The sequence below is a fragment of the Giraffa tippelskirchi genome, chromosome 13 (assembly GCF_054371585.1).
Source record: "Giraffa tippelskirchi isolate mGirTip1 chromosome 13, T2T-mGirTip1v1.2.pri, whole genome shotgun sequence".
NCBI lineage: Eukaryota > Metazoa > Chordata > Mammalia > Artiodactyla > Giraffidae > Giraffa > Giraffa tippelskirchi.
In genome coordinates, this window is record NC_137287.1 from 40,866,760 (window position 1) to 40,894,756 (window position 27,997).

General features: G+C 52.9%; 1 protein-coding gene and 1 long non-coding RNA gene across 6 annotated transcripts in view; one reads left to right on the top strand and one right to left on the bottom strand.

Moving 5' to 3' along the window:
• Nucleotides 1-3,800: 3,800 nt before the first annotated feature.
• LOC145532715 (uncharacterized) lies at nt 3,801-27,992 on the bottom strand. 3 transcript variants are annotated; one of them, XR_014073482.1, is made up of 10 exons: nt 25,981-26,026; nt 22,376-22,465; nt 20,057-20,260; nt 10,016-10,097; nt 9,192-9,344; nt 7,130-8,833; nt 6,773-6,957; nt 5,938-6,107; nt 5,124-5,309; nt 3,801-4,300 (listed from the first exon to the last, which is right to left on the bottom strand). It is a non-coding gene; the product is annotated as an uncharacterized LOC145532715 (long non-coding RNA). The 3 variants fall into 3 exon arrangements; XR_014073481.1 differs by lacking the exons at nt 5,938-6,107; nt 6,773-6,957; nt 7,130-8,833; nt 25,981-26,026 and adding an exon at nt 27,763-27,992 and having other exon boundaries at nt 9,192-9,354; XR_014073483.1 differs by lacking the exons at nt 5,938-6,107; nt 6,773-6,957; nt 9,192-9,344; ... (2 more) ...; nt 22,376-22,465; nt 25,981-26,026 and having other exon boundaries at nt 7,661-7,933.
• Nucleotides 7,970-27,997, top strand: part of LMF1 (lipase maturation factor 1) — a 54,265-nt gene continuing 34,237 nt past the window's right edge. For all 3 annotated transcript variants that reach the window (XM_081558278.1, XM_081558279.1, XM_081558277.1), the window contains exons 1-3: nt 7,970-8,166; nt 17,175-17,484; nt 21,173-21,183. In XM_081558278.1, the coding sequence (XP_081414404.1) occupies nt 7,974-8,166; nt 17,175-17,484; nt 21,173-21,183 (514 nt within the window). In that variant the 5' untranslated portion in view covers nt 7,970-7,973. The remainder of the gene's footprint in view (nt 8,167-17,174; nt 17,485-21,172; nt 21,184-27,997) is intronic.

The window sequence follows — 27,997 nt, forward strand, 5'->3', positions numbered from 1 at the left end:
ATTGTTGCCAGCTGCTGTGGAAGTTCTGGTCTGGGTGGAAACTAGCCCCTGGGTTGGACTGGTGTCCCCCGGAGCAGGTGGTAGTGGCCCTCGTTGTTCTGTGTGGAGGACTCTAGAAGGTCACACCTGGATCCTCCCGTCTCTGCCCACAGGGCAGGGTGTTCGGGGCTGCCCGGGGAAGGCGCCGGTCCTGAGCAGTCGCTGCGTCTGGCTGGCACCTCCTCAGGTGCCTCCCGGCCTCCCAGCAGAGGGCCTGGCCCAGGCTATCTCTCTGCGCCTTGTCATCAGCTGCAAGGCCTCCTGATGAATAAACCCACACCACCTGGGGGTGCCTGTCGGCTGCCAGTGGGACCCCTGTGCTGTGGCCGTTCTTCTTTGGGGAGAGATGATGCTCAACCCAAGGAGATGGGCCCCTGCGCCCAGTGTCTGTCCAGTGAGATGCGCGCACAGCTGTGTGGGGACAGCTGCGGTCTCTGCTCCGCCTCCAATCACCACCCACCCCCGGGTCCCCGAGCCTCCGGCTGTGCCCGTCCATCTCTCTCCAGCCAGCAGGCTTGGAGCTGGCTCCACCCGCAGCCGTTAGGTCTTTGATGGCGGGAAGAGGGTGATTTTGCTGCCAAAGCCGCCTTTAGGCAGGGTCACCGGGGAAGAGGGAGCCCCAGGGGGTCTAGCCAGGGGCCAACAGCATCTTTCCCAGAGTAACTGGGTGCTGGCCGAGGTGGCATTGGGCTCTGCCTTCCTCTGGACAGCCCTTCCTGTCAGCTGGTAAATCCACTCCCTGTCCCTGCAGAAGGGCTCTGCATGCCACTGGACTCCTGGATCTCTGGACCCCAGCCCCATTCTGGGCCCTCGCCCCCTAGGTCGTGGACTCCACCCTCATGTTAGGCCCTCAGTCTCCTGAACCCCTAGCCCCTCAATCTGGGCCCTCACCCCCTGGGCCCCAGCGATGGGACTGGAGGGACTTCCTTAGTCCACTTGCAGAAGAGGACCAGGGTGTTGAAACTGACTTCAGAAAACCAGCTTTCTGAGCACAAACAGGCTGCCAAGAGCTATGCTTTTCCCTCCAAGCTTGACTTTCTGGTTTAATGAGGCCTCTTGTCCAAGTTGGGCTTCCCTTGTGACTCAGCTGATAGAGAATCTGCCTGCAGTGCGGGAGACCTGGGTTCGATCCCTGGGTTAGGAAGAACACCTGGAGAAGGAAAAGGCTACCCACTCCAGTATTCTGGCCAGGACAGTTCTGTGGACTGTATAGTCCATGCGGTCGCAAAGAGTCGGACACTGAGTGACTTTCACTCACTCACTCACTTGTCCAAGTTGGGGCTTCCCAGGTGCTTCAGTGGGTAAAGAATCTTCCTGCCAATGCAGGAGACCCAGGAGACGCTGGTTTGATCCCTGGGTCGGCAAGATCCTCTGGAGAAGGAACTGGCAACCCACTCCAGTATTCTTGCCTGGGAAATCCCATGGACAGAGGAGCCTGGCGGGCTACAGTCCATGGGGTCGCAGAGTCGAACCAGACTGAGCGACAGAGCACACACTTTGTCCAGGTTGAAGTGCCCAGCACAAGCCTGCATCAGGTAAGCCTAGGGTGGGCTGGAAGTAGACGCGTCACAGAGAAAACCCCATTTCCTAGTAAGGGGCTCCGGTCGGCTGGGCCCTGGACACCTCTAGAAGTTTCCAGAGACCCACCAGTGTCCAAGGCGAGTTAAAGCACATGCTGTCACAGATTTTCACTCAGGTGTTTGTTTTTCTGAGCACGGTGAAGGGGGTTTAACCATGGTGCTCTCCAGGGCGCATGCTGGGGTCCGGTTCTCCCGCAGGGAGGTGGGAGGTGATCAGAAGAGGGCAAGGCAGAGCCTTGCCCCTGGGGTGCCAGGCTGGGGCAGAGCCCTCGGGGCCTCTGGGCCTGGAGGAGCACAGCGGGCTCGCCCCTTCCTGGTGGGGTACATGCAGGATACGAACAGCAGCTGCTTGCTCCCGTGCCCAGGGCCCCAGGACTGCGAAGTGGGGGCCGGCTTTGCCGCTCACACTGGTGGTCGCCGCCCAGTCACCTGGTGTCAGCTTGAGAAGGAATCGGCTCCCTGGCCAGGCATGAGTGGGGCGCTGGGCGGTCATCAGAGGTAGCTGGGAGCCGGGGGCAGGTAGACCGCAGCCTCCTAACGGCTGGGCTGCTGCTCCCTCTCTGAAGCCCCTGGACACGGGGCCCTGCGCGGGCTGTGTGAAGCTGAGCGCCAAGGGGCCTGGATGCATCGCCTCGGAAGGCTCTCGACCACGGAACCCCTGGGCGTCCGCTGGAGGATCAACCCGAGAGGTTAGAGGCAGTCTCCGGCAGCTTTCAACACTCTGCCGTCGAGAAACGGAGAGCACCCGTGGCCACTGGGCAGGTCTGAGTGAGAGTGATGTGTTTTGTCATTCGTTCCACAAACGCTTCCAGGGCTTCCAGGCCAGACCTGCGTCGATGCTAGGACAGCAGGTGATGCTCGTGGGGTCGGCCCTGCAGAGGCTTGTGCCCACAAAGCGTTCCAGTAGGTGTGGCTGGAGATGTCCCAGCCGGCCTGTGAACGGGAGCTGCAGGCTTGTCCCTGCCCGGCCTCCTGCCCTGGGGGGGCTGTGGGGTTCCCCCTGGGGGCGTCAGGGTCCCTTCAAGGAGGGTGCCCCTGGCTGCGGGTCCTAATGCCATCCTCTGGCCTCTAGCTCAGGTGAGTTCTGGCATTACTCTGGGCAGCAGGGGGCCCACCACACCTGCGGGAGTGACCCTGCTCCGTAGGCTGCTGCGTGTGCCATGGACAACACCCCACATGTCTTGCGTCCTCCCTGTGAACTCTGTCACAGCAAGCTGGCTGCTTTCCGGACACGTCTCCCGCGGGCAGGTCCACTGGGCGTCCTGCAGGAGAGCCGTGACAGCAGTGCTGCCCGCCCCTTCCAGAAGTGCAGACTCTGCTTTCACCACTGGGCAAGAGTCACAGGAAGGCATGACCAGGTGCGGGCTGGCCCTGGACACAGGTCCCCCGGCCCAGCCCTTAGCACCCCGAGGTCTGGGCCACATCAGGGGTCCTGGAGGCAGGTCCTTCAGGAGCCAGGCAGGGAGGCGGGCGTGGAAGCCGCTATGGGCGAGGCTGTCAGGTGTGGTGGGGGCAAGAGAGGCCCTCCTGCCCGAAGGCCCAGCCAGGGGCCTCAGCTGACTGCAGAGGCGCACCCCAGGCTGGCTGGGGAGCACTGCCCACTGACAGCGACCTGTGGCTTTGAGGCTGTTTGTTATGTGGCATTACCGTGGGGTTTGGTAACTGATATAGTCCCATGGGCCAGATTCACCTATGGGGGTCCTGATTGTGACCTTGGAGGTTTTCAAGACTTTTTCCCATTCAGAATGTGATTCCACAAGAAAAGCTTAACTGTCTGTTCTTTTCCCCCCAGGGCTGTACAGTCAGAGACGGTAACTTTCTGCCTGTTCTGCCTGGCAATAATCATGTGCCATGGCCCTGCAGGGCCACCCGGGGCTGGGCTCCTCTGGGGGTGCAGGGTAGGACTGCCCGGGGCACAGGGACAGGAGACTGCGAGCCAAGCAGAACAGCCGCCCGTGAGTCACCGTTCCAGAACCACCACAAATGGCCCGCACCTGCTCACCCCCCCCCCGCACCTGCCAGCCTCACCAGGGGCTTTTGGCCGCTGGACAGAGTGGGGCTGGCACACAGTGACCACCTCCAGAAGACAGTGACAGATGTTAGCACCAGCAGGTCTCGCCCCTCCCCTCAACAGATGTCAAGACATGAAAAATTGGGGTAAATGAAGGGTGCACGATTAGATTCGGGTGCAAGCTGGGTTCTTGTGGGTGCCAGAGACAGCTGCAAAGGCACGTCAGGGACAGTTGCCCTGAGGCAGTGGGGGCTTCCCAGCCTAGGTGCCGGGGGACAGCTGGACGAGGTGCTGACGTGGCCCTTCCTCCGTGCTGCCACCCTGCAGCTGCTGGGAGCGCCGCCAGCCATGAGCCGTGCCCACTCCAGGCCCACCCTGAGGTTCCTGGGACCCCAGCCCATCTCGAGCTGTTGGCTCTTGTCAGGGGGTCCCCGTTCTCCCCTCCTCTTCTTTCTGGGCCCTTTCCGGTTCTGTCCAGGTGGGGTCGGCTCTGGGTCTTTCTGCAACCAGCCCAGAGGGCAGTCAGGCCTCTTCTCAGCACCTCTGGCCTCTCTCTTATCTTTTTGACTTATTTTCATATAGTTACTTGCTTGAAGATGTGGGTTCAGGAGCCTCTCCAGGCCCTGGTGTTGGCGAGCGGCAGCTCCGTCGATGCTCGTGCAGGCGTGAGCTGGAGGAAGAGGAAGGCGCCTCAGAGCCCCGTCCAGCACCAGGACTGCAGCCCTGTGGCTCAGGGTTTCAGAAAGAGGTTTGTTTTTGAGTGGGTCACCTTCGTGGGGCACAATAATATCTAATATTATTTTACAACTGTTAGCCACTCCCAATACTTTGACTACCTGATGTGAAAAGCCGACTCATTGGAAAAGACCCTGATGCTGGGAAAGATTGAAGGCAAGAGGAGAAGGGGGCGGCAGAGGATGAGACCGTTGGATGGCACCATCAATTCAATGGACATGAGTTTGAGCGAACTCTGGGAGATGGTGATGGATAGGGAAGCCTGGTGGTCTACAGTCCATGGGGTCTCAGAGAGTCTGACACGACTGAGTGACTCAACAACAACAATATAGATCAAGACGTAAGTTTAGTATAAACGACAGGACCTATTCTGACAGGTAAAGCAGTGCCTTTCTAGGTGATTCTGAAACTAGGACCAGAGCAGATTTTTTTTTAAATTTTGATGAAACCCACATAGCGTAGAAGTATTTTTAGGCATACAACTCAGTAGCATGTTGTACACTCACCGTGTTATTCTGCACCATCTCTATAGAATGTTTCCCTCATCCCACAAGGAAACCCTGCCCCTGTGAGCAGTCACTCCTCACCCCCCACCCCACTCCCTGGGAACCACTGGTCCACTTTCTGTCTCTCTGGATGGACTTACTCTGGACATTTCATATAAATCGACTTGTATAATACGTGGCTTTACGTGTCTGAATTCTCTCACTGCACATGTTTTCAGGGTTCATCTATGTTGTAGATACATCAATACTTACCTCTTTTCTTATGGCTGAATAATACACCAGTGCACATTTTATTAAATTCAGGATGAAACAGGCAAGAACTTGAGCCTCTGGCTGGCCTTTCTACGGCCAGGTCCTGCTCGACAGGATTCATTCCCATGGAGGTCCTAGACTCTTTAGATGGACTGGACCTCTGCGGTCAGCTCAGGAAGGAGGACCCTGGAGGGGACATGAGAACATGAGCTCCAAGCAGACCTCTCTGGTGGCCTTGCCCACCCTGGGCAGACCCAAGGAGGGAGCCCAGAGCCCCGGGAGCTGGAGGCTAGACAAGGGGCCCTTTTCTGCTCTGCACAATGTCCCATTGTGCCCTTCTGGGGGGAACAGTGCAGCGCCGGCCAGGGGAAGCTGAGGACAAAGGGCCCTTTGTGGCTCCATCCCCACCTGAAAAGCAGTGCCTGGGGTCCCACCTGACAGCAGCCCGGCCCTCCTGGCTCCCACAGCTGGTCGCTCGGAGTGCTTGGTGAGGACCCAGGGATGCTCAAGCAGGCTTGGGCAGGGGGCGCTGGACTCTCCCCTGCTCTCCCCAGATGGCTGTGTGGGCTCATCGCCCACTGCAGGGGGTGACAAGGCGGGATGGGGGAGGTGTGGCGTGTGGGTTCCTGTGGAAGGACCTGGAAGTAGGGCCTGACCAGGTCCTCAGGCATGCACTTCCCTGCTGGGGGCTCTCCATGTTGAGGGTGATTGCACCTCTGTCAGAACTCTTACAGGTGCTGCTCTACAGACAAGCTCTGAAGGGAGGGTTTTTCATGGAAAAGAAAAGGGCACATTTTAAAAGAAAAACACACACTGTAAGAAGCACGTGTATATGGACGCTCAGTCATTCAGTCGTGTCCAACTCTTTGCGACTCCATGGGCTGTTGCTCCTCTGTCCGTGGAATTCTCCAGGCAAGAACACGAGTGGGTAGCCATCTCCTTCTCCAGGACATCTTCCCAACCCAGGGATTGAACCTGAGTCTCCTGCATTGCAGGTGGATTCTTTATCACTGAGCCACCAGGGAAGCCCAGTTCAGTTCAGTCGCTCAAAATGCTATTAACACCAACAGTGGAGGCTGGGGTGGGAGGTCCAGAAGTTGCTGATCAAGCCTATCTGGGAGAGCCTCTGTTTAGAGGCAGCCCCTCCCCTCGAGGAGTCCACATGACGGGTGGTGAAGATAGAATTAAACAAGCCAGGAAAACTGGTCATTTGACCACATAACTAATAGTTACATACCAAACACTAGGAACAAGACATAAAAATCCCAGAATGACCATTTGTAATACATAGAAGAAGAGGATCTTTCTAGACAAAATTCACCACACACTTGTCTGGGCATGTGGGGGGCATTTCACATGGTATGACTAGGTGGTTGTCCCTCCTCCGCTAGACTGTGAATTCTTTCACGATCAAGACCCATTTCATATTTACCTTTGAATTCTCAGTGACCAACACAAAACTGCTGCATATGCTCAGGGAATAATTAGTTACAATGAGAACTATACCTCATGGACTTTGATCTGTTTATAAATTGAGGACACTGTTCTACTCCCACTTTGGAAAGATAGTCTAAAATAAATAAAATCTCAAGCAATATATGTGTGTGTGTGTTATACTTTATATATATATATATGTAAGTGTTACTCACTCAGTCGTGTTTGACTCTGTGACCCCGTGGACCTGCCAGGTTCCTCTGTCCGTGGAATTCTCCAGGCAAGAATACTGGAGTGGGTTGCCATTCTCTTCTCCAGAGCATCTTTCCAACCCAGGGATCAAACCCAGGCCTCCTGCATTGCAGGCAGATTCTTTACCATCTGGGCCACCAGGGAAGCCCTAAAGAGGATCTTTAATATGTAAAGAACTCTAACAAATGAAGAAGAAAAACCCACACCTGTCTCAATCATTTCCTTTCAGGTGCTCCACAGTTTACCCAGTAACCCCAAAGGCTCTATGCCTGCCCTCTTGCACACCTCTTCTTTGCTCTGAGGAATGCCTGCGACCCCACCTGCTCAGAGGCACTTCTCCCGTGTCCTCAGAAGGTAGCGTTGCTGGTGTCCTCACTGGGGTGATGCTTGGGTCATTCGTTGGTAAGTTCTTCCCTCCTCTGAATCCTCAACCCACCACTGTCCCCTGTGGCTGGAGGTCCAGTCTTGAGGGCCAGTAGGAGCGCGGACTGTCTAAGGGGACTTTGCTGTCCAGTGCAGAGACATGGTGGGCTTGGGGGCGGGGGGAGGGCAAGGAAGCTGGAGGATCTGAGATTTAGGGCCAGCCGCAGCCCACATTGTCCTTCACTAGTTGTGTCAGCGTCCCCCCAGCGCCCTCCTCAGACAGCAGAGATGGGGTGCTGGGCAGGAGACGCCTGTGTGGTACCCGTACACACCCATGGAGCCCTGGGGCGAAGCGGCTGCTTCAGCCGTCCGCACACAGCCAGGGCCCGCGGAGGGAGCGCAGGACCCACCGGCGGCCTCCGTTGCACACATCTCAGCCGCTCTGGACGCAGACCAGGCCTGCGGTCAGATTCGTGCTTTCCAATCACCTCTTTCACGTTGCATTTCTGCTTCTGAAGTGCCTTTCCGCCATCTCTACTGTGAGGGTCCCGGAGGGCCGGCGCCTAGGCAGGGGAGTGCCCAGGAGGCCCCTGCAACGGTGGCCGAGGCGGTGAATGAACGGGTGGGGCGCCGCATGCGGCCCTCCAGGCTCCCACGCGCTCACGCTCGCGGCCGCAGCGCCCCGCGTGGCCTGGGGGAGCGCGCGCGGCAACGGGCCAGGCGCTCGCCCCCGGCCGGCGGGCCTGACCTCAGGTGTGGGCGGGGCCTCGCGGCGGGGCGGGGCTCACGGAGCCCCCGCGCATGCGCCTTGCTGGCCCAGCGATGGCGGCGCCCAGGGAGTCGCTGAGGAGACGCAAGGCTCGGGCTGTGGACCCGGAGCCCGAGGCTCCGCCGGGGCAGGGGCGCGACCTCAAGGGGCGCCCGGCCCGCCTCCGCGCGGGCACTTTCTGGCTGACCAGGATCATGCTCCTGAGGGCCCTCGCTTTCGTTTATTGTGAGTCCGCGGGCTCAGGCCCCTAGTGTGGCCCCTCCGCGCGCGCGCCCTGTCCGCCACGCCCAGGGCGCCCCCGAGGCGTGTTCGCGGCCGAGCCCCGGGGTCCCCACGCCGATCCCGCGCTGACCGGAGCCGGTGAGGCGGCGACTGCGGCCCCGCAGCTTTGGTGCAGGGGCAGCAAGTGCGGGCTCACCTGCGGGGCGCGGCCCGAGCCAGGCGTGAGCAGGTGGAGAGCCGCGCGCCCCGCACCGGCCTGGTGCCCCAGAGCACTGCTGGGCGCCCGGAGACAACCAGCGTGTGTGCGCGCCCCGTCTCGGCCCCCACGCCCGGAGTGGCGCAAACCCCCGAGACTAGCAGTGGCTCCCGACGCCAAACTGAGCTTCGCGAACGAACGTGTCAGCGCGGGGCCGGCGGGGCTGGGGGCGGCCACCGACAGAGTGGCCTGGGCCCGTGGGCAGCCTGGTCCCAGCGGGTCCGGAGGGCGCTGGGAACCCGGCGTCCCCGCGTCATTTCCGAGTCGCTTCCGCACACGTCTTCGAAGGGGGTGCGCGTGCCGCGCTCTGCCCGGCGACCTTCTGCCAACCCGGAGTGGGCACCCGGGGGCCCCGGTCCGAGGGGGGCGAGAACTCAGCCACGACTCTCTTGTGTTCTCGAGTGCTCTAAGTTACTGTAAAAAATAGTTCTTGCTGCTATGCTCTATCCTCCACGGGATTAAACAGGCATTCTAAACGTTTGAGCTGTCACTTAGGGAAAGAGGAAATCAAGACGTTAATCTGCGAGGCTTTAATAGACCTTTTAAACCGGCGCCATTAACAGTGGGAAAAGCCCAGTGGTTCCTCCCGCAGAGAGCGCAGATTATAGAACCAGTTCTGCCTCCAGGGAGCCCCGCTGGTTTTGATCTCCGCGGGGACCCACAGTTCAGTTCAGAAGGAAACCATTCTGAACCAAAGGGTCAGGCAGATAGTTTAAGCCTGGCACTGAGCACAGAGTGAGTTGCTTTGCAACATGTATTTTGCTCCACCTACCTTTTCTCACTATGTGGAGTAGGGTTGGAGTTTGTCAGCTGCCCTAAGAAATCAGTTTACCATCTTTGGCGTCGAGGGTCCCTGGTTGAGACGGCTGGCAAGTAGGCAGGGCCCTGGGTTGGTCTCTTCTGAAGGATGCAGGTCTCCTGGGGACTGCCAGCAACTTCAGCATCTCTAAAGTCCCAGGAGCTTCCCACAAGGCGGTGGCGTCCACACCTTCCACCCGTCCACACCTTCCCCCCGTTGTTGAGTGTAACCCATCAAGAGGCTGAGGGATGGGCCTTAAGCTTCCCCACCCTCTGCACACCTGACGGGGTTCTTAGTGCTGTTATCCTGCCTGTCTGTGCATCTCCCTGGGAGCTCCTGCAGCAGGGACGGTGTTTAACACCTCTGATCTCTGTCTTCTGGGAGTGGCTCCTGCTCCATAAACTTCCCTTGACTTTTTTCAGTCTCTGTCATTGCTCTGTGCCACCACAAGATGCTTTTCCAACTATGTCCTCCCCCTGCACTCAGCACCCCAGCCCCTGGGTGTGACACTCAGGTCAGAGACTGCCCATCCGCAAGGCCCCTAATCTAAGTGTGACTCTCCAGGCCCAAGGACCCCAGGAACCAGGCAGCGCCTCACACCTTCTGGCAAAGGGAGGGCCAGGCCCTGCCTGTCCTGGCTCCCGGGTCACCAGTCTGCTCCTGCTGGCAGGTACACCCCGTGGCCAGCTGTGCCCCCCACAGGCCCGAAGCCGACCAGCGGCTCCTCCATCTTGGAAGCCCTGTCTCAGGTCCTGGTGGTCCACAGGTAGCCCTTGTGGAGCCGGCGGGCAGCTCACCTCCTCCAGGCGCTCGATGTTGGCCTTCAGGCAGGGCGTGCAGGACCTCAGCTCGCTGTCCTCCTCATCCAGCTGCTGCAGCCTGGGGCACAAGAACTAGGCTGGGACCTGCGGAGCTGTCCCCGACCACCACACACGCCCACACAAGGGCCAGAGCTCCTCACAAGCCAGGACAGCGTCCTCACCTCAGGTGTGCGGAAGCCTCACGTTTACAGAAAAGCTGTCAACACCAAGCGAGTCCCTGGACCCCGAGCCCCTTGTGGCTTCTCGAGGCGTCTGCTCGTCCTCGTGGCGCTCGTCACACTCACACTGGAAACAGGCGACCAAGCCATGGCCCCGACCCAGCTTCCCACTGGCACCCCTTCCCGTCGGGTCCCCACCCTGCAACGCCGCCACGGCTCCTCTGTCCCCTCAGGGCTGCAGCATCTCTGGGCTCCCCCGCTCTTCGTGACCTTGATGTTCTGAGCCGGCTCGGCCCTGTGTTTGGTGGACGCCCCTCAGGCTGGACTCGTCTGGGGTTCTCTGGTGACGGGACAGGCTGTGGGTCTGAGGAGAGCCCTCCTGGGGCCGGGAGAAGCTCAGCTTCTCCACTGGATCCTCGTTTAGCTTTAGGCTCTGGCCTGAGCTGGGGGGGTCGCAGCGGGTTGGTGGTCCCCTTGGGGTGCATATGGGGCCCATCGGGGGTGTCTGCAGCCTGGGCAGGGCCAGAGTTCATCCAGAACAAGGGCAGGAGTGTCACATCTGAGCCTACCCCTGCTGAGACTCCAGTGTTTCTCTACAGAGCCCTTTGTCTTTGACCTTGCATTTCATAGTTTTTACTCAGAACGATTTCCAAAGTTAATTAGGCCAGCCCTCCCTCCTGTCTTCCACTCCACGTGGCCGTGTTGTACGTTAGCAGCAGAGTTGCACTCACGTGTCCTGGTCTGCACTCTAGCCTGGCATCCCCTGGAGTGCTGGCTAGGTTGTTTTGATAGTTTAGATATGGTTCCTGTTTTGTGATGTACAGTTTTATAGGTTTTGACAGATGCATAGACATCCATCACCCTAGGACTGGGCAGAACAGTGCCATCCCTTCAGAGTCCCCCGGCGCGTCATCAACTGTGCCCCACACCAGCGCCTGGCACACTTGGACCATGTTCGGCCCCGGGGTTTGCCTCTCCCAGGAGCCTTTGGGTCTGCTTCCTTTACTCAGCAACATGGCCTTGAGGTCCATGCTGTTGAGTGAATCAACATTCCGTTGATGTTCCCTCTGGATGTCAACCCGTTTTATGAATGCACCACAGTTTGTTTACCTGTTCCAACACTGAGGGACATCTGTGTTGTTTCCAGTTTTAGCAGTTATGAACATGTAGGCTTTTGTGTAAATCTAAGTTTTCAGTTCACTTGGGTGAATCCCTAAGAGTATAATTGCTGGGTTCTGTGGTAAATCTATGTTTAACTTTATGAGAGACTGCCGAACTGTTCTCCAGAGTGACCGTACCATGTGTGTCCCACCAGCAGGGAATGAGACTGCCTCTTGTTCTGAATCCTCTGAGCATTTGGTATTCTCAGTTTCTCAGATTTTGGCTGTTATGATAGGTGTGTGATGATATTGCATTGTGGTTTTAATTGGCGTTTCCCCAACAACAAATGATATTGAGCATCTTTTCATGTTTTATTTGCCATCTGTGGATCCTCTGTGTGAAGCAAACGACTTTCAGCGTCTGCTCAGATCTTTTGCCCTTCAAAAACCTGGGTTGTCTGTTTTCTTGTTGAGTTTTAATGGCACTTTGAGTATTCTGGATGCAAGTCTTTCATCAGATATGTGAGCTGCAGATACGTTTCCCAATCTGTGACTTGTCTTTTCATTCTCTTAAAAATATCTTTTACAGGGCTTCCCTGGTAGCTCAGATGGCAAAAATATCTTTTACAGAGCAAGTTTCTCATCTGGTAGAGTTTACTGGTTTTTTCTTTCATAGATCATGGTTTGATTGTTCTATTTAAAAACTCATTGCCAAACCCAAGTCACATTCATTTTCTTCTACATTTTCTTTTGGAAGTTCTTTACTATTATGTTTTATACTTAGGTCTCTGGTCCTTTTTGAATAAATTTTTGTATAAGATGTGAGTTATATGTCAAGGTTTTTTGTTTGTTTTTTTTTTTTTTGCATATGATGGCCAGTTATTCCAGCACCACCTGTTGGAAAGACTGTCTTTCTCCATTAAACTGTCTTTGCATCCTTGTCAAAAGTCAGTTGTGTAGGTCTGCTTCTGGGTTCTATACTCTCTTCCATTGGTTTATGTGTCTATACTTTGGCTAATACCACACTGCCATGATGACCGTAGCTCTTTAGTAAGTCTTGATTAAAATAAGTCCTCGAACTTTGTTCATTATCAGAATTATTTTGGCTATTCTAGTTCCTTTGCTTTTACATACCCATTTTAGAATCAGCTTGTCAGTGTCTACGGAAAAGTTTACTGGATGTTTTGATTGAGATTGCATTGAATCTGTAGATCAAATTGGGGAGAAATGACTTTTTAATAATGCTGACTCTTCCAATTCATGAACGCAATGAATCTTTATATTTATTTCGATCTCCTTAGATTTCTTTCATCATGTTTTGTAGTTTTCCACATACAAATTCTGTGTATATTTTGTCAGTGTTTTTAGTCTAGACACTGTGTTTGGTGGCTGTTGTAATATTTTAAAATTTCAGATGACAATAGTTCATTGTTGGTATATAGTAATACAGTTGATCTAGGTCATACCTGAATGGTCTAGTGGTTTTCCCTACTTTCTTCAATTTAAGTCTGAATTTGGCAATAAGCAGTTCATGATCTGAGCCACAGTCTGCTCCCAGTCTTGTTTTTGCTAACTGTATAGAGCTTCTCCATCTTTGGCTGCAAAGAATATAATCAATCTGATTTCAGTGTTGACCATCTGGTGATGTCCACGTGTAGAGTCTTCTCTTGTGTTGTTGGAATAGGGTGTTTGCTATTACCAGTGCGTTCTCGTGGCAAAACTCTATTAGCCTTTGCCCTGCTTCATTCTGTACTCCAAGGCCAAACTTGCCTGTTATGCCAGGTGTTTCTTGACTTCCTACTTTTGCATTCCAGTCCCCTATAATGAAAAGGACATCTTTTTTGGGTGTTAGTTCTAGAAGGTCTTGTAGGCCTTCATAGAATCGTTCAACTTCAGCTTCTTTGGCGTTACTGTTTGGGGCATAGACTTGGATTACCGTGATATTGAATAGTTTGCCTTGGAAACGAACAGAGATCATTCTGTCGTTTTTGACATTGCATCCAAGTACTGCATTTTGGACTCTTTTGTTGACCACGATGGCTACTCCATTTCTTCTAAGGGATTCTTGCCCACAGTAGTAGATATAATGGTCATCTGAGTTAAATTCACCCATTCCAGTCCATCTTAGTTCGCTGATTCCTAGAATGTCGACGTTCACTCTTGCCATCTCCTGTTTGACCACTTCCAATTTGCCTTGATTCATGGACCTAACATTCCAGGTTCCTATGCAATATTGCTCTTTACAGCATCGGACTTTGCGTCTGTCACCAGTCACATCCACAGTTGGGTATCGTTTTTGCTTTGGCTCCATCCCATCATTCTTTCTGGAGTTATTTCTCCACTGATCTCCATTAGTATATTGGGCACCTACTGACCTGGGGAGTTCATCTTTCAGTGTCCTATCTTTTTGCCTTTTCATACTGTTCATGGGGTTCTCAAGGCAAGAATACTGAAGTGGTTTGCCATGCCCTTCTCCAGTGGACCACAATCTGTCAGGTATGACCTAGATCAAATCCCTTATGAGTATACAGTGGAAGTGACAAATAGATTTAAGGGACTAGACCTGATAGAGTGCCTGATGAACTATGGACAGAGGTTCGTGACATTGTACAGGAGACAGGGATCAAGAAAATCCCCATGGAAAAGAAATGCAAAAAAGCAAAATGGCTGTCTGAGGAGGCCTTACAGATAGCTGGGAAGAGAAGAGAAGCGAAAAGCAAAGGTGAAAAGGAAAGATATTCCCATCTGAATGCAGAGTTCCAAAGAATAGCAAGGAGAGATAAGAAAGCCTTCCTCAGCGATCAGTGCAAAGAAATAAAGGAAAACAACAGATTGGGAAAGACTAGAGATCTCTTCAAGAAAATTAGAGATACCAAAGGAACATTTCATGCAAAGATAGGCTCGATAAAGGACAGAAATGGTATGGACCTGACAGAGGCAGAAGATATTAAGAAGAGGTGGCAAGAATACACAGAAGAACTGTACAAAAAAGATCTTCACAACCCAGATAATCATGATGGTGTGATCACTCACCTAGAGCCAGACATCCTGGAATGTGAAGTCAAGTGGGCCTTAGAAAGCATCACTACGAACAAAGCTAGTGGAGGTGATGGAATTCCAGTTGAGCTATTTCAAATCCTCAAAGGTGATGCTGTGAAAGTGCTGCACTTGATATGCCAGCAAATTTGGAAAACTCAGCAGTGGCCACAGGACTGGAAAAGGTCAGTCTTCGTTCCAATCCCAAAGAAAGGCAGTGCCAAGGAATGCTCAAACTACCGCACAATTGCACTCATCTCACATGCTAGTAAAGTAATGCTCAAAATTCTCCAAGCCAGGCTTCAGCAATACGTGAACTGTGAACTTCCAGATGTTCAAGCTGGTTTTAGAAAAGGCAGAGGAACCAGAAATCAAATTGCCAATATCCGCTGGATCATTGAAAAAGCAAGAGAGTTCCAGAAAAACATCTATTTCTGCTTTATTGACTATGCCAAAGCCTTTGACTGTGTGGATCACAATAAACTGTGGAAAATTCTGAAAGAGATGGGCATACCAGACCATCTGACCTGTGTCTTGAGAAACCTGTATGCAGGTCAGGAAGCAACAGTTAGAACTGGACATGGACAACAGACTGGTTCCAAATAGGAAAAGGAGTACGTCAAGGCTGTATATTGTCACCCTGCTTATTTAACTTATATGCAGAGTACATCATGAGAAAGGCTGGGCTGGAAGAAACACAAGCTGGAATCAAGATTGCTGGGAGAAATATCAATAACCTCAGATATGCGGATGACACCACCCTTATGGCAGAAAGTGAAGAAGAACTAAAGAGCCTCTTGAAGAAGGTGAAAGAGGAGAGTGAAAAAGTTGGCTTAAAGCTCAACATTCAGAAAACTAAGATCATGGCATCTGGTCCCATCACTTCATGGGAAATAGATGGGGAAACAGTGGAAACAGTGTCAGACTTTATTTTTGGGGGCTCCAAAATCACTGCTGATGGTGATTGCAGCCATGAAATTAAAAGACGCTTACTCCTTGGAAGGAAGGTTATGGCCAACCTAGATAGCATATTTAAAAGCAGAGACTACTTTGCCAACAAAAGTCCGTCTAGTCAAGGCTATGGTTTTTCCAGTGGTCATGTATGGATGTGAGAGTTGGACGGTGAAGAAAGCTGAGCGCCGCAGAATTGATGCTTTTGAACTGTGGTATTGGAGAAGACTCTTGAGAGTACCTTGGACTGCAAGGAGATCCAATCAATCCATCCTAAAAGAGATCAATCCTGGTGTTCATTGGAAGGTCTGATGTTGAAGCTGAAACTCCAATACTTTGGCCACCTCATGCGAAGAGTTGACTCATTGGAAAAGACCCTGATGCTGGGTAGGATTGGGGGCAGGAGGAGAAGGGGGCGACAGAGGATGAGATGGTTGGATGGCATCACCGACTCGATGGACATGGGTTTGGGTAGACTCTGGGAATTGGTGATGGACAGAGAGGCCTGGCGTGCTGCAATTCATGGGGTCGCAAAGAGTCGGACACGACTGAGCGACTGAACTGAACTGAATACAGTTGACTTTTGTTTGTCAATCTTGTATTCTTTGACTTTCATAAACTCACTTATTAGTGCTATGAGGGCTTTTTTTTTCTTCTTTTCAATTTTGGTTGATTTTTTGGTAATTTTCTACAGAGGCAGTCTATTAATAGAAATAGTTTCATTCCTTCCTTTCTAATCTATGTATCTTTTATTTTTTATACTTGCCTCATTGCCCTGGCTTGAATTTCCTATGCAGTGTTAATAGGAGTAATGAGAGAAGAGATAGTCTTGCTTTGTTTCAAGGCTTTGGGGAAAAGTATTGCCATTAATCTCTAAGTATGAACTTGGGTGTAGGTTTTTTGTAGCCACCATTTACAGACTGATGAAGTACCCTTCTATTCCTAGCTTGCTAAAAAAAAATTTTTATCATGAATGAATAAATTCTTTCATGTACTTTTTTTGTGTCTATTGATAGTATCATATGGTTTTCTTATTTAGTTTGTTAGTATGGTGATTACATTGGTTTTCTTTGAGAGTTGAACCAGGCTTGCATTTCTGAGATGAAATTGGTTAGTTGTGATATATTATCTTTATTTCTTCTTTTGTGAGTTTTGGTAGCTTATGTATTTCAAGTAATTGGTCTGTTTCATCTAAGTTGCCAAATTTATGATCTTAGATTTGTAGTATTCCTGTATTATCTTTTTATGTCTGTGAAATCTCTAGCAGTGTCCCTTTTTTCATCCCTGATATTGGTGTCTTCTCTCCTTTTCTTGGTTATTCTGACTAGAGTTCTATCAATTATATTCATCTTATCGAAGAACCAACTTTTGGTTTGATTTTATTTTTCCTGTTCTCAATTTCATTGATGTCACCTCTTTTTAAAAATGTCTTTTCTGATGCTTGTTTCATAGGTAATCTGCTCTTTTTTCTGATTTCCTAAGGTAGATATTTAGAGGCCTTTCTACGTTTCTGACATAAGTGTTTTATTGTAAATTTTCTTTAAGCAAAGTTCATTCTGGGATGGTTACCTAACCGTTTTATGCAGCCAGTCACATACTTCATATAGATGCCTGTGTGTTGTATATGCACATATACATCGTGTATAAGCAGGTGCAGCACAGACAGGTATGTGTACATATACCTGTGCCCTGTGACTTTTCCGGGTCGGAGCTTCTACTTTCTTCCCAGAGACTTGTGAAACACTCAGACCCCTCGAGTCCACACTTTGATTCCAAACCGCTGCTCAGACCCTGCCCAGTCTCCTCGTGTGGCCAAGCCCCGCACGTCCGGGAAGTGTCCGCAGATGGCTGTGCTCCTGCTCACACTGCTCCGTCTTCTCTTCTTTCCAGTTGTGGCATTCTTGGTGGCCTTCCATCAGAACAAGCAGCTGATCGGAGACAGGGGACTGCTGCCTTGTAGGGCATACCTGCAGAGCGTGCAGTGGCACTTCGGAGGGCGCATCAGCTGGGATGCCCTGAGCTACGCCCCCACCATCCTCTGGCTGCTGGACTGGTCTCACATGGATGCCAACCTGGACGCCCTGGCTCTCCTTGGGCTGGGTATCTCCTCTTTCATCCTGGTCTCTGGCTGCGCCAATATGGTCCTCATGGCTGCACTCTGGGTCCTCTACATGTCCCTGGTCAACGTGGGACAGATCTGGTAAGAGGGTGGACGGGGCACCTGGGAGCCAGGCACCATGACTCAGGGCCCCAGGAGCATTACGCTGAGCCTAGCAACACCTCCTGGCAGCAGGAGTGAGTGAGCAAACTGTCTTCTTACATGAGTTCAGAAAAGACCACCCTTTTTCTTAGGCTGTGGATGCACTGCTGGTCGCATTCAGCCCAGACCCAGGAGCCTCCTGTTTCGGGAGTAACTGTGATTCTGTTGGGAGTGTCACAGCTGCACCTGAGACCGCATTGCCCTCCTCCTGTGCTGGGGGACCGTGAGATGGGGGGAGTTGAGCGTCCTGGGGATCAGGGACACTGAAGAGACACAGAGCCAGAGCTCAGGGACTACTACTGCATAAAATGCGAGTGACTCACAGGGACTGACCAGCCCGGCACTGTCCTGCTCAGATGCACGGGAAGCCCAAGTTGTCCCTTTAGCCCCAGGCTTCTCGGTTAGTGTCAGCTCCCCCAGAGGCTGGGTTTCTGGTTCTGTTATCTGTGCTTGGCCGTGGCAGGAATCCTGAAGGGCTTCTTTGTTGTGCTTAACAGCAGCGTGTGGCCACCCTCCCCTCTCCCCACCTCCCCGGCCCCCACAAGGAAGAAAGGATTATCTCTGGAAACTTGGAGCCAGGTTAGGCGCTCCGGGGGTCCCTTCCTGCAGAGGAAGCTGCCTTGGCACTTGCCTCTGGCAGAAGGGACAGAGGATCGACTTCAAAGGGCTGGGAACTGGTGCCCGAGGGCCGCAGAGGTGCGGAGGGACCCCTGCATCGTGACCCGCTGAGACGGAAATCTTTATCTTGGCCTGAGACACCGAGACGTCCAGGCTCTCCTGCCCGCGGCTCTGGTGTAGACGGATTTGATGTGAAGTGGATTTGATGCTATGGTTTTTCGAGGTCTGGGCAGCAGTGCAGTGCCATCCCCACCACGTGGCTGTGCAGCGGGGCCCTGTCCCCATGGGGACACCCCAGACCTTGCGGGAATGGTGGCTCCCCACTGCCTGTGGTCATCGGATGTGACACGGGCCTTCTCTGCTCCCGCCAACGGTGCTGGACATGGCCTTCTGTGCCATGGTGGCTCCTGTGTTCCTCAACTTGGGGAGGAGGGGGCCGTCACCCACTGGCTGCGTGGCCAGGCCACACTTTAGCTCCTCTGGCCTTCCCATCCAGCGCTGCTTCTGTTCAGCTGTCTCCAGGGGCGCTCACAGGCTCAGCCTGAAAGAACCCACTTTGTTAGAAATTCCCGTCCACCTGCTTTCCTAGTGGAGAAGTGCTCCTCTGCAACAGGCAGGAAGTGGGAGAGTTATGCAGATTCAACACTGCCTCCCCTCACCCCCCACCACCAGTCAGGGGAGAGGAGATAAAATATTTACCCCCGATGCCCTCCTACAAAGTGAAACATCGCTGAGAACCCGGTTCAGTGTTCCAGTCACCTGGCGCAAAGGCCTCTGGGTGACTTGAGGCCGAGAACTGCGTACACAGAAGCGGGGAGGGGGGCTCCCCCCACCTTGGTTCTCTGCCTTCCTTCCTGTGGACATGAGTGGTCAGTGAGCCGTGGGCCACCTTCGGAGGCAGTGGTGGTGTTGTCTCTAGCAGACGGAAGTGAGGCGCTAACACAAACCATTTGGGAGCAAAATCTGAATCTCTTAGAACAGGGTGCACCTGAGTTTCTCTAAAAACCAGATCAATAGACCATCCCCCAAACTGGTTCTGTGAACGGCCACCTCTTCTAACATAAGTTGCAACTGTTAAAAATATAGTAAAAGCTGTAAAAGTCTAATGAATACCTTTTAGCTTTTCACGTAGATGTAACGACCCATATTTAAAACTCTTGTATCAGGCAGCCTTGAGATTTAAAATGCAGAATAGGCGCAGATACGAGAAAGCATTTCCTAATGCCCTCAGCAGAGGCCCGTCATCAAGTCCCTGGAGGGACACTGCTCTAGTGGCCAGGCTGTGGGTGGGGGCCAGGCCGGCCAGCTGTCCTGTCAGCTCCCAGGCTCCTCCAGTGGTTCTGAGGAACACCTGCAGTGTCCACTCTGTGAGGTTTGAACAGTCAGCCCCTTCCTCTCCTCTGCTCACCAAGGCCACTTATTGGGAGAACTTACTTCTTGCATTAGGCAGCGTGTGACCGGCTGTTGTAAAGGGTTTACTGTGGAAACTCAGGCTCCTGCTCAGTAGAGAGCTCAAGCCGTTTCCTGTCTTCCTCCTCCAAGCGGTATTCCCTGTGGGAAGCCAGTCTCTCCTCACCCCAACTCCATGAGGAAGGGCCCCTGGCTTCACCGCGTGCCTGGTTGCCAGGCCGATGGGGTCTGCGTCCTACTTGCTCGGGGAGGAAGGTGCCTGGTGTATGAAACAGGCGCTCAGGGTGCCCCTTGGACCCGCCCTCCCCTCACTGGGGGCTTACATATCTCGGACTCCCTGTCCTTTCACGTGTCAATACTTCATTGAACAAACGTTTGTCTTAAAACGTCTCTGTTTACATACCACAATGTGTAACTATTCAACTTGTGCAAGGACAGCACTGTCTACCTCTAAAATGCTTCCTCAGCCTGTATCCCCACTCACCCCTGGACCGCTCTCCGTGTCCTGTCTGCTTCACACGGATGGAGACACCTGTGGCCTCCGTGTCCAGCTGCCATCCCCGAGCAGGCGCGTGGCTTGTCCATGGTGCAGCCAAGGCCAGTGCCTGGTCCTCTCACTCATGGGCACTCGCTGAGCTGGACAGTCGTGTCCTTTATCCCGGGGTCCACGTGCTGGCATCGTGTTGACCTGGGGGAGAAGATGCATGGTGTGAGGAGTGTCCTGGGTCCACTCACGTTACATCGTGGGGCTCCTTCCCGTGACCTGAGGTCTACACACGTGTATGCTCCCCAGGGCCCCAACTCCCCCAGGTTCCACAGGGAAGGCATGTCTGATACATCCTCCCCTTAGGGCTGCTTTTCTAATAATCTGTGCTCGGCGTAATGGGGTGTCACTTCAAATGAACCACTCTGGGGTAGGATATTTTCACGGTGCTTGAAGGAAATCACTGCACTGAAACCAAGTACAGGTGACCTTTGCACTGGGATCAGAATTGCATGAGCCCATGTCTACACAGGCTTCTCACCAAACCTCTAAGAAAAATGCTTAGCCTGCAGTAAGCAGGCCGATCAGAACCACCACCCCACTGCAGAAGTAACAGCCCACCTGGCGCCAGGTTGTTCAGGGGTGAACAGCGTTACATGTACTGTTCCAAACATACTTACTCATCCCCTGCTGTGGGCATAGCCCCGCAGTGCGACTGTGCGGTGGGGCCAATAAGAAACTCCTGTCAGGGACGGTTACCTGGGGACCTAAGGTGTGGCCAGGTTCAGTAAGCAAGGGCAGGTCTCCCCTCACCTCACCTGCAATCAGACACCCAGGGCAGGTCTGCCTCACCGAGCCCTCCACTCAGACCTTGAGTACAGATTTTCCTCAGGTTCACCTCCACTCAGACCTCTGAAGGCAGCTCTCCCCCTAGCTTCCGCTCCGCTCTGCCACCTGAGGGCCCTTCTTCCTTGTCACTCAGTAATGTGACCTCTGACCTCAGTAATGTAACCTGTCCCCATTCTGTTTGGAGACACTGGGTCAGTCTTTCTTTAGCAGGTAAAACGATGCATAAATTAGAAGCCTTTGGGTGACAGTTCTCCTCTTGTCTTTCAGGTACTCCTTCGGTAAGTGGCAGTCACATAATCTGGGTGTTGGCTACTCGCGACGGCGGGTCTCTCCCGCGGCTGCGCCAGCTGCCTCGGTCCCGCGTCCTCACCTGCGGTCTCCGCCAGATGAGGCCAGATGCCGCCTCATGCCTCCGCCTGTCACGCCTCCCGTGCTGGCTGTGGGCACCCAGTGGGCGTCCAGAACATCAGCACTGGTGCTCCCTGCTAGAGACTGGAGGGCCATGGTGTCCTGCAGGCCTGCCCCCACTCCCGGCGTGCATGGGGACGCCCTGGAAGGCGCAGGATTCCTGGGGCCCCATGGGCTTGGGTCTTCCTGGGTTTCTGCCGGAAGACTTCGGGTCCCACCCATACTCTATGGGTAGCGCCACCCCACGGGCCCCTGAGCTGGCAGAAACGCAGGGCTTGGGGTGTGTGGCCGGTCTGGACCCCAATCCTCTGAGCTCGGCAGCAGAAGCAGGGGCTCCCTGTGGCCCTGAGGCCTGCGCTGGGTCGGGGGGGAGGTGACCTCCCACGCTGGGGGGGCAGGTGGGCGGTGACCTCCTGCGCTGGCCTCTCCTGCGGCATCCAGGGCCACCCCCATCATGGTCTCTGGCCTCTGTCAGAGGTCAGTGCCTTCAGCTTCATTCCTCAAAGGTCACTCCCTCACCAGCAGAGCAGGGCCACCTGCGATGAGCACGACAGGTGACCTGGAGCTTGTGGCCTTGAGCAGGGACTGCAGATGGGCTTCCTGGACTGTCTCGCAATCATTACTGGGACAAAGCAGCGCTCAACATCTGTCTTCGGTTCTGTGCGGTTTCCCTTTGGGTTGTGTCGACCGAGCTCCCAAGGGAAGAATGGCCGTGGGGCGGGGCTGGTGCTGGACAAAGGCCCCGGGTGAGGATGGAGGTGGGGTTGTCGGGGTGGAGACTTGGGTGAGGTCACCATGAGTGTGAGCGCTTCTTGAAGGCTGGCATGGGCATGCGGTCCTCTGAGGGAAGCCCGTCCTCCTTGGCTCTGAGGATCCAGGAGGAGCTGGGGGTGGGGGGGAGCCGGAGGAGGAGCCGCAGATTCTCCTGTGCACTCGGGCCAGTCCTGCTGACCCCAGTCCTGCACACGCGTGTACAGGGGACATGAAGCTGCCCAGCCAGCGTGGACTGCCGGGGGCTGCCTGCCCAGGCGCCAGAGCCTGTGTTGGGTCCAGACAACTTACCTGCTGTTGAAACAACAGCCACGCTCTCCCAGGGGCATCACACCCTTACCCACAGCAGGATCCCAAGCACACGGGGATGAAGGATCAGGGCTGCAGGGGAAAAAAATACAACGTCTGGAATAAAAGCTCATGGGTAGGGCTGGATACAGGGGGCGGGGTCAGGAATGAATGGAGGAGGAGGAGCTACCACGCCAGGGACCTGGACTGAGGAGCAGAGCCCAGCCTTTGGATGGGGGGGGCAGGGAGCCCCAAAGGGCATTGCACCTTGGGGTACAGGTGCAGGGGGCTGGGGTGGAATATTTGTGGAGGCGCAGTCCAGGGGCAGGGGTGGCAGGAGGGGAACCATCCACACCCAGGACACGAAGCCTGCATTTCCTCCTCTCCTGCTCTAAAACACAGGACAGGGGCTTTCCTGGTGGTCCAGGGGTAAAGAATCCACTTCCCAATGCATGGGACATGGGTTTGATTCCTGGTTGGGAAACTAAGATCCCACATGCCTCGGAGCAATGAAGCCCATGCAACTGGAAGGACTGATGCTGAAGCTGAAGCTCCAGTCCTTTGGCCACCTAATGTGGCTGACTCACTGGAAAAGACCCTGATGCTGGAGAGACTGAAGGCAGGAGAAGGGGATGACAGAGGATGAGATGGTTGGATGGCATCACTGACTCAATGGACATGAGTCTGAGCAAACTCCAGGAGATGATGAAGGACAGGGAGGCCTGGCGTGCTGCAGTCCATGGGGTCGCAATGAGTCGGACACAACTGAGCAACTGAACTGAACTGACTGCAACTAGAGTCCGTGTGCTGCACCAAAGGTCCTACGTGCCGCAGCTAAGCCCCGACACAGCCAGATAAATATACAGATTTAAAAAATAAAGTACAGGCAGGTTTAAAGCGGAAGTAGCCATGCATCTTCCAAGGAGGACTCCTGTGATAGGCAGGGTGGGGGCAGGACCCTCCTCCTCTGTGGAGCGGCTCGGTGTGAACTGCAGGTAGGTTTGAGAAGTTAACGGTGGATGTTGTATTTCCTAGGAAAGTGTACTTGCAGCCAGAGCACCAGTACTCAGCACCCATCCAGGGGCTCTACAAGGGCGGGATGGAGAAGCAGGGACAGGACTGAAGTCTATAGGGAGCAGGAAGTCAAGTGTGAGCTAACCAGCGGTGCAGCAGCTGTGCTGAGACACCTGGCAGCCTGCGGTCCTCAGGGTGGTGGCGCAGACAACACCCCACCCACAGCCCATGGAGGGGGTGCGTTTCTGAGTGATTATTTTTACCTCAGTAGCTGCTGTTTCTCTACACATGGTGTTTGACACCATGAAAGATTACTGGAGACACACACTCCCCACACAGAAATGGGCCTGCTGCAGAGCGGACACACCTGAGGAAAACACCAATGAACCTGACGATGTGGACCTAAAAGACAGTCACAACCTGAAAGTTGGGAGTTATGTTGTATCAGGTGGGAGTTTTTAGGACTTAGGCCCAGGAGGCAGCATCTCTAGTAACCCTGAGAGAACTCCTCCAAGGGGGTGAGGCAGTAGCCAGGTTATGTAGAAGTTTTGCAACAAAGGGCCGGTACTATAGCTGAGAAGAGGAGAGAAGCTAAACGCAAAGGAGGAAAGGAAAGGTATACCCATATGAATGCAGAGTTCCAAAGAATAGCAAGGAGAGATAAGGAAGCCTTCCTTAGTGATCAATGCAAAGAAATAGAGGAAAACAATAGAATAGGAAAGACTAGCGATCTCTTCAAGAAAATTAGAGATAACAAGGGAACATTTCATGCAAAGATGGGCTCACTAAAGGACAGAAATGGTGTGGACCTAACAGAAGCAGAAGATATTAAGAAGTGGCAAGAATACATGGAAGAACTATACAAAAAAGACCTTAATGACCCAGATAACCACGATGGTGTGATCACTCACCTAGAGCCAGACATCCTGAAATGCAAAGTCAAATGGGCCTTAGGAAGCATCACTACAAACAAAGCTAGTGGAGGTGATGGAATTCCAGTTGAGCTATTTCAACTCCTAAAAGATGATGCTGTGAAAGTGCTGCACTCAATATGCCAGCAAATTTGGAAAACTCAGCAGTGGCCACAGGACTGTAAGAGGTCAGTTTTCATTCCAATCCCAAAGAAAGGCAATGCCAAAGAATGTTCAAACTACCGCACAATTGCACTCATCTTACCCGCTAGCAAAGTAAAATTCTCCAACCCAGGCTTCAACAGTACGTTAACCAAGAACTTCCATACGTTCAAGCTGGATTTAGAAAAGGCAGAGGAACCAGAGATCAAATTGCCAACATCCGTTGGATCATAGAAAAAGCAAGAGAGTTCCAGTAAAACATCTGCTTTATTGACTACGCCAAAGCCTTTGACTGTGTGGATCACCACAAACAGTGGAAAATCCTTCAAGAGATGGGAATACCAGACCACTGTAAAGAAATGGTGTAAAGAAATGCCTCCTGAGAAATCTGTATGCAGGTCAGGAAGGAACAGTTAGAACCAAACATAAAAGAATAGACTGGTTCCAAATTGGGAACAGAGTACATCAAGGCTATATATTGTCACCCTGCTTATTTAACTTATATGCAGACTACATCATGAGAAATGCTGAACTGGATGAAGCACAAGCTGGAATCAAGATTGACAGTTGAAATATCAATAACCTCAGATACACAGATTACACCACCCTTATGGCAGAAAGCGAAGAGGAACTAAAGAGCCTCCTGATGAAAGTGAAAGAAGAGAGTGAAAAAGTTGGCTTGAAACTCAGCATTCAAAAAATGAAGATCATGGCATCTGGTCCCATCACTTCATGGCAAATAGAGGGGGAAACAGTGGCTGACTTTATTTTGGGGGGCTCCAAAATCACTGCAGATGGTGACTGCAGCCGTAAAATTAAAAGACTCTTGCTCCTTGGAAGAAAAGCTATGACCAAACTAGACAGCATATTAAAAAGCAGAGACATTACTTTGCCAACAAAGATTCATCTAGTCAAAGGTATGATTTGTCCAGTAGTCGTGTATGGATGTGAGAGTTGGACCATAAAGAAAACTGAGCGCCGAAAAATTGATGCTTTTGAACTGTGGTGTTGGAGAAGACTCTTGACAGTCCCTTGGACTGCAAGGAGATCAAACCAGTCAATCCTAAAGGAAATCAGTCCTGAATATTCATTGGAAGGACTGATGCTGAAGCTGAAACTCCCAATACTTTGGGCACCTGATGTGAAGAACTGATTCCTTAGAAAAGATCCTGATGCTGGGAAAGATTGAAGGTGGGAGGAGAAGAGGACAACAGGATGAGATGGTTGGATGGCATCACTGACTTGATGGACATGAGTTTGAGTAAGCTCCAGGAGTTGGTGATGGACAGGGAAGCCTGGCATGCTGCCGTCCATGGGGTTGCAAAGAGTCGGACATGACTAAGCAACTGAACTGAACTGAGTCTGAATGTCAAAAGATTATTGTAAATTAAAGAAAACCAGCGCTTCTCTGTATGTGGGAAGACACACAAGTCTGCACTCACTGAATCATTCCTTGATGGGCACCTCAGCTCCTGGAGCCAGTGTCCCGAGTTTCCACACCCTGAGTGTCCTCGGGCTCACCAGCTCATGTTGGAGGGGTGCAATCAGTGAGGACTGTGACAGCCTTTGGTTACTGATCTGGCAGGAAATACTCCATTTCTCAGTTTCCTCCTCTTGATCTGGAATTCAACCAATATTTGGGAGACGTTACATGACCAAGTTTTGTCCCATGGTGCTGGGAGGCTCATCCTGAGTCAGGCGAAAGTTCTCGTTGATATGCTGCTCCAGCTGCTAATTTCCAGATTACACCCTGTTGATAATTAAAGATTCTCTGGATCCTCCATCTTATTACTTACCACTATGATCCAGGAAATGTTTTCCCTTGTTGCTTCTTCCCATGCCTGGGAATCACACTATCATAATTATTTTGTATGAGTCCTAAATGTGATCTGTTTCCCCAAGATGTTTAGCCATCATCAGTTTTGTTGGCGGCCAAGCTACACAGTGGGTGCCATAAGAGACAACAGGATACAAGTAATGCCATCAGTACCACTGACAGAGTCACCATGCAGCAGGGAGACACAGAGCATAAACAATTTGGAAACAAAACAATGATTCGTGTAAGTAGTTAAAATCCAGTCGCAGTAAACCATCCAGTCCACAGGAGAGCCAGCTGGAAAGCGAATTCTGGCAGGATCAGGTAGAGAGAGATAAAATGTTTTCATTTTTGTTTACAAAGGCATATTTTATCAACTTGTAGTAGATCACAGCATAAGAGCACAGGCTTTACTGGAGAACAAAGATTTAAGCTAGTGTATTTTCCACGACGGAGCCGATGGGGGCTGACCCACGTGAGCTGAGAGCACAGCGGATCCTCCAGGCGGTGCCTCAAGTGGTGAATCGCAGTGTTTAAAATAAACATGAGTGGGCTATGCGGGAGGCCGTAGGGGGACCGGCGAGTCGCGTCTCTGCCACGGGGTCTCTGGTGCAGAGCGGGCCCCGCCCTCGCTCCCGCATGCTAGGTCTGCCTCCAGGCTGGTCAGGGCAGCGCATGTTTACGTGACCTGGATGCCTGACCCCTGCTCCCTGTCACAGCAGCACCTCCTGCCAGCCATTGCAAATTAAATGCTCCCTGTGACCCTTACCGCTCTTAAATTCATGCTTTAAAAACAGCTTAATGAGGGCTTTACTGGCCCAATTGGACGTTTTTATTAACACCCGTCAGTGCTGGAGTGGAGCCTGCCTGCAGGAAGCGATTAGCCAGCCTCGAGTTCAGAGCTGCCGCGGCCACAGCAAGGCCACCAAAGCATTTCCAGACCCTTGCCGGTCAGCTCGAGCTTTGCCTGGCCCTCATATCAGCCCTGTGTCCCAGAAAGCAGTTTCTTGTGATTAAATTCCCGTGATCAGAGGCAGCCGAGGACACTCTGCCATGAGCTCACCCTTCCAGGGAGCCCTGCCTCCTCAGTCCCAGCCCTCTGACCTCCCAGAGATGTGGGTGCTGCTAGGCTGTGTGGTTCTGGCCTCGTGTCTGGTCGCGTCCTTAGAAAGGACTGAGAGCCTAGGTCAGGTGACTCGGGGCCGCCATGGGACCCAGAGGAGGTAGTGGTTCCCAGAGGGAGGCAGGCAGGCGCCACTGTGTCCTCACCGTGCATGGCCAGGAAGGGGCCCTCGCTGGGGTCCCAGTATCCGCCTGCCCCTCTGGCCTGAGCCTCCTTAGGGTGCTCTGGGCCTTGCTCTCTCCTCTCTGTCCCCTCCTGGCTACGGGGAGCACAGTGCAGGAGACCCACTGTCCAGGGGAGGGGCTGGGGTGGGGGAACCAAAGGCATCACCGAAGTTCAGCACCTGCCTGACCTCCGTCCTCACCTGGAGCCCGCTCAGCTCTGCACACAAGCATGGACGTAGCTTGTTGGCATCTCCACACAGCTGTGTCGGGTCCTGCCGTTCTCTTTTCTCACTTGGCAGAATCTGGTGACCGTCACTTAGTGGAACCGAGAAAAAAATATATTTTGAAGACTTTCTTCTTGTTTACATGATTATTGAAGCTTTACTTGTTCTGAATTTCTCCCATCACATCTCGTTACTCGTTTGTTTCTAAAAC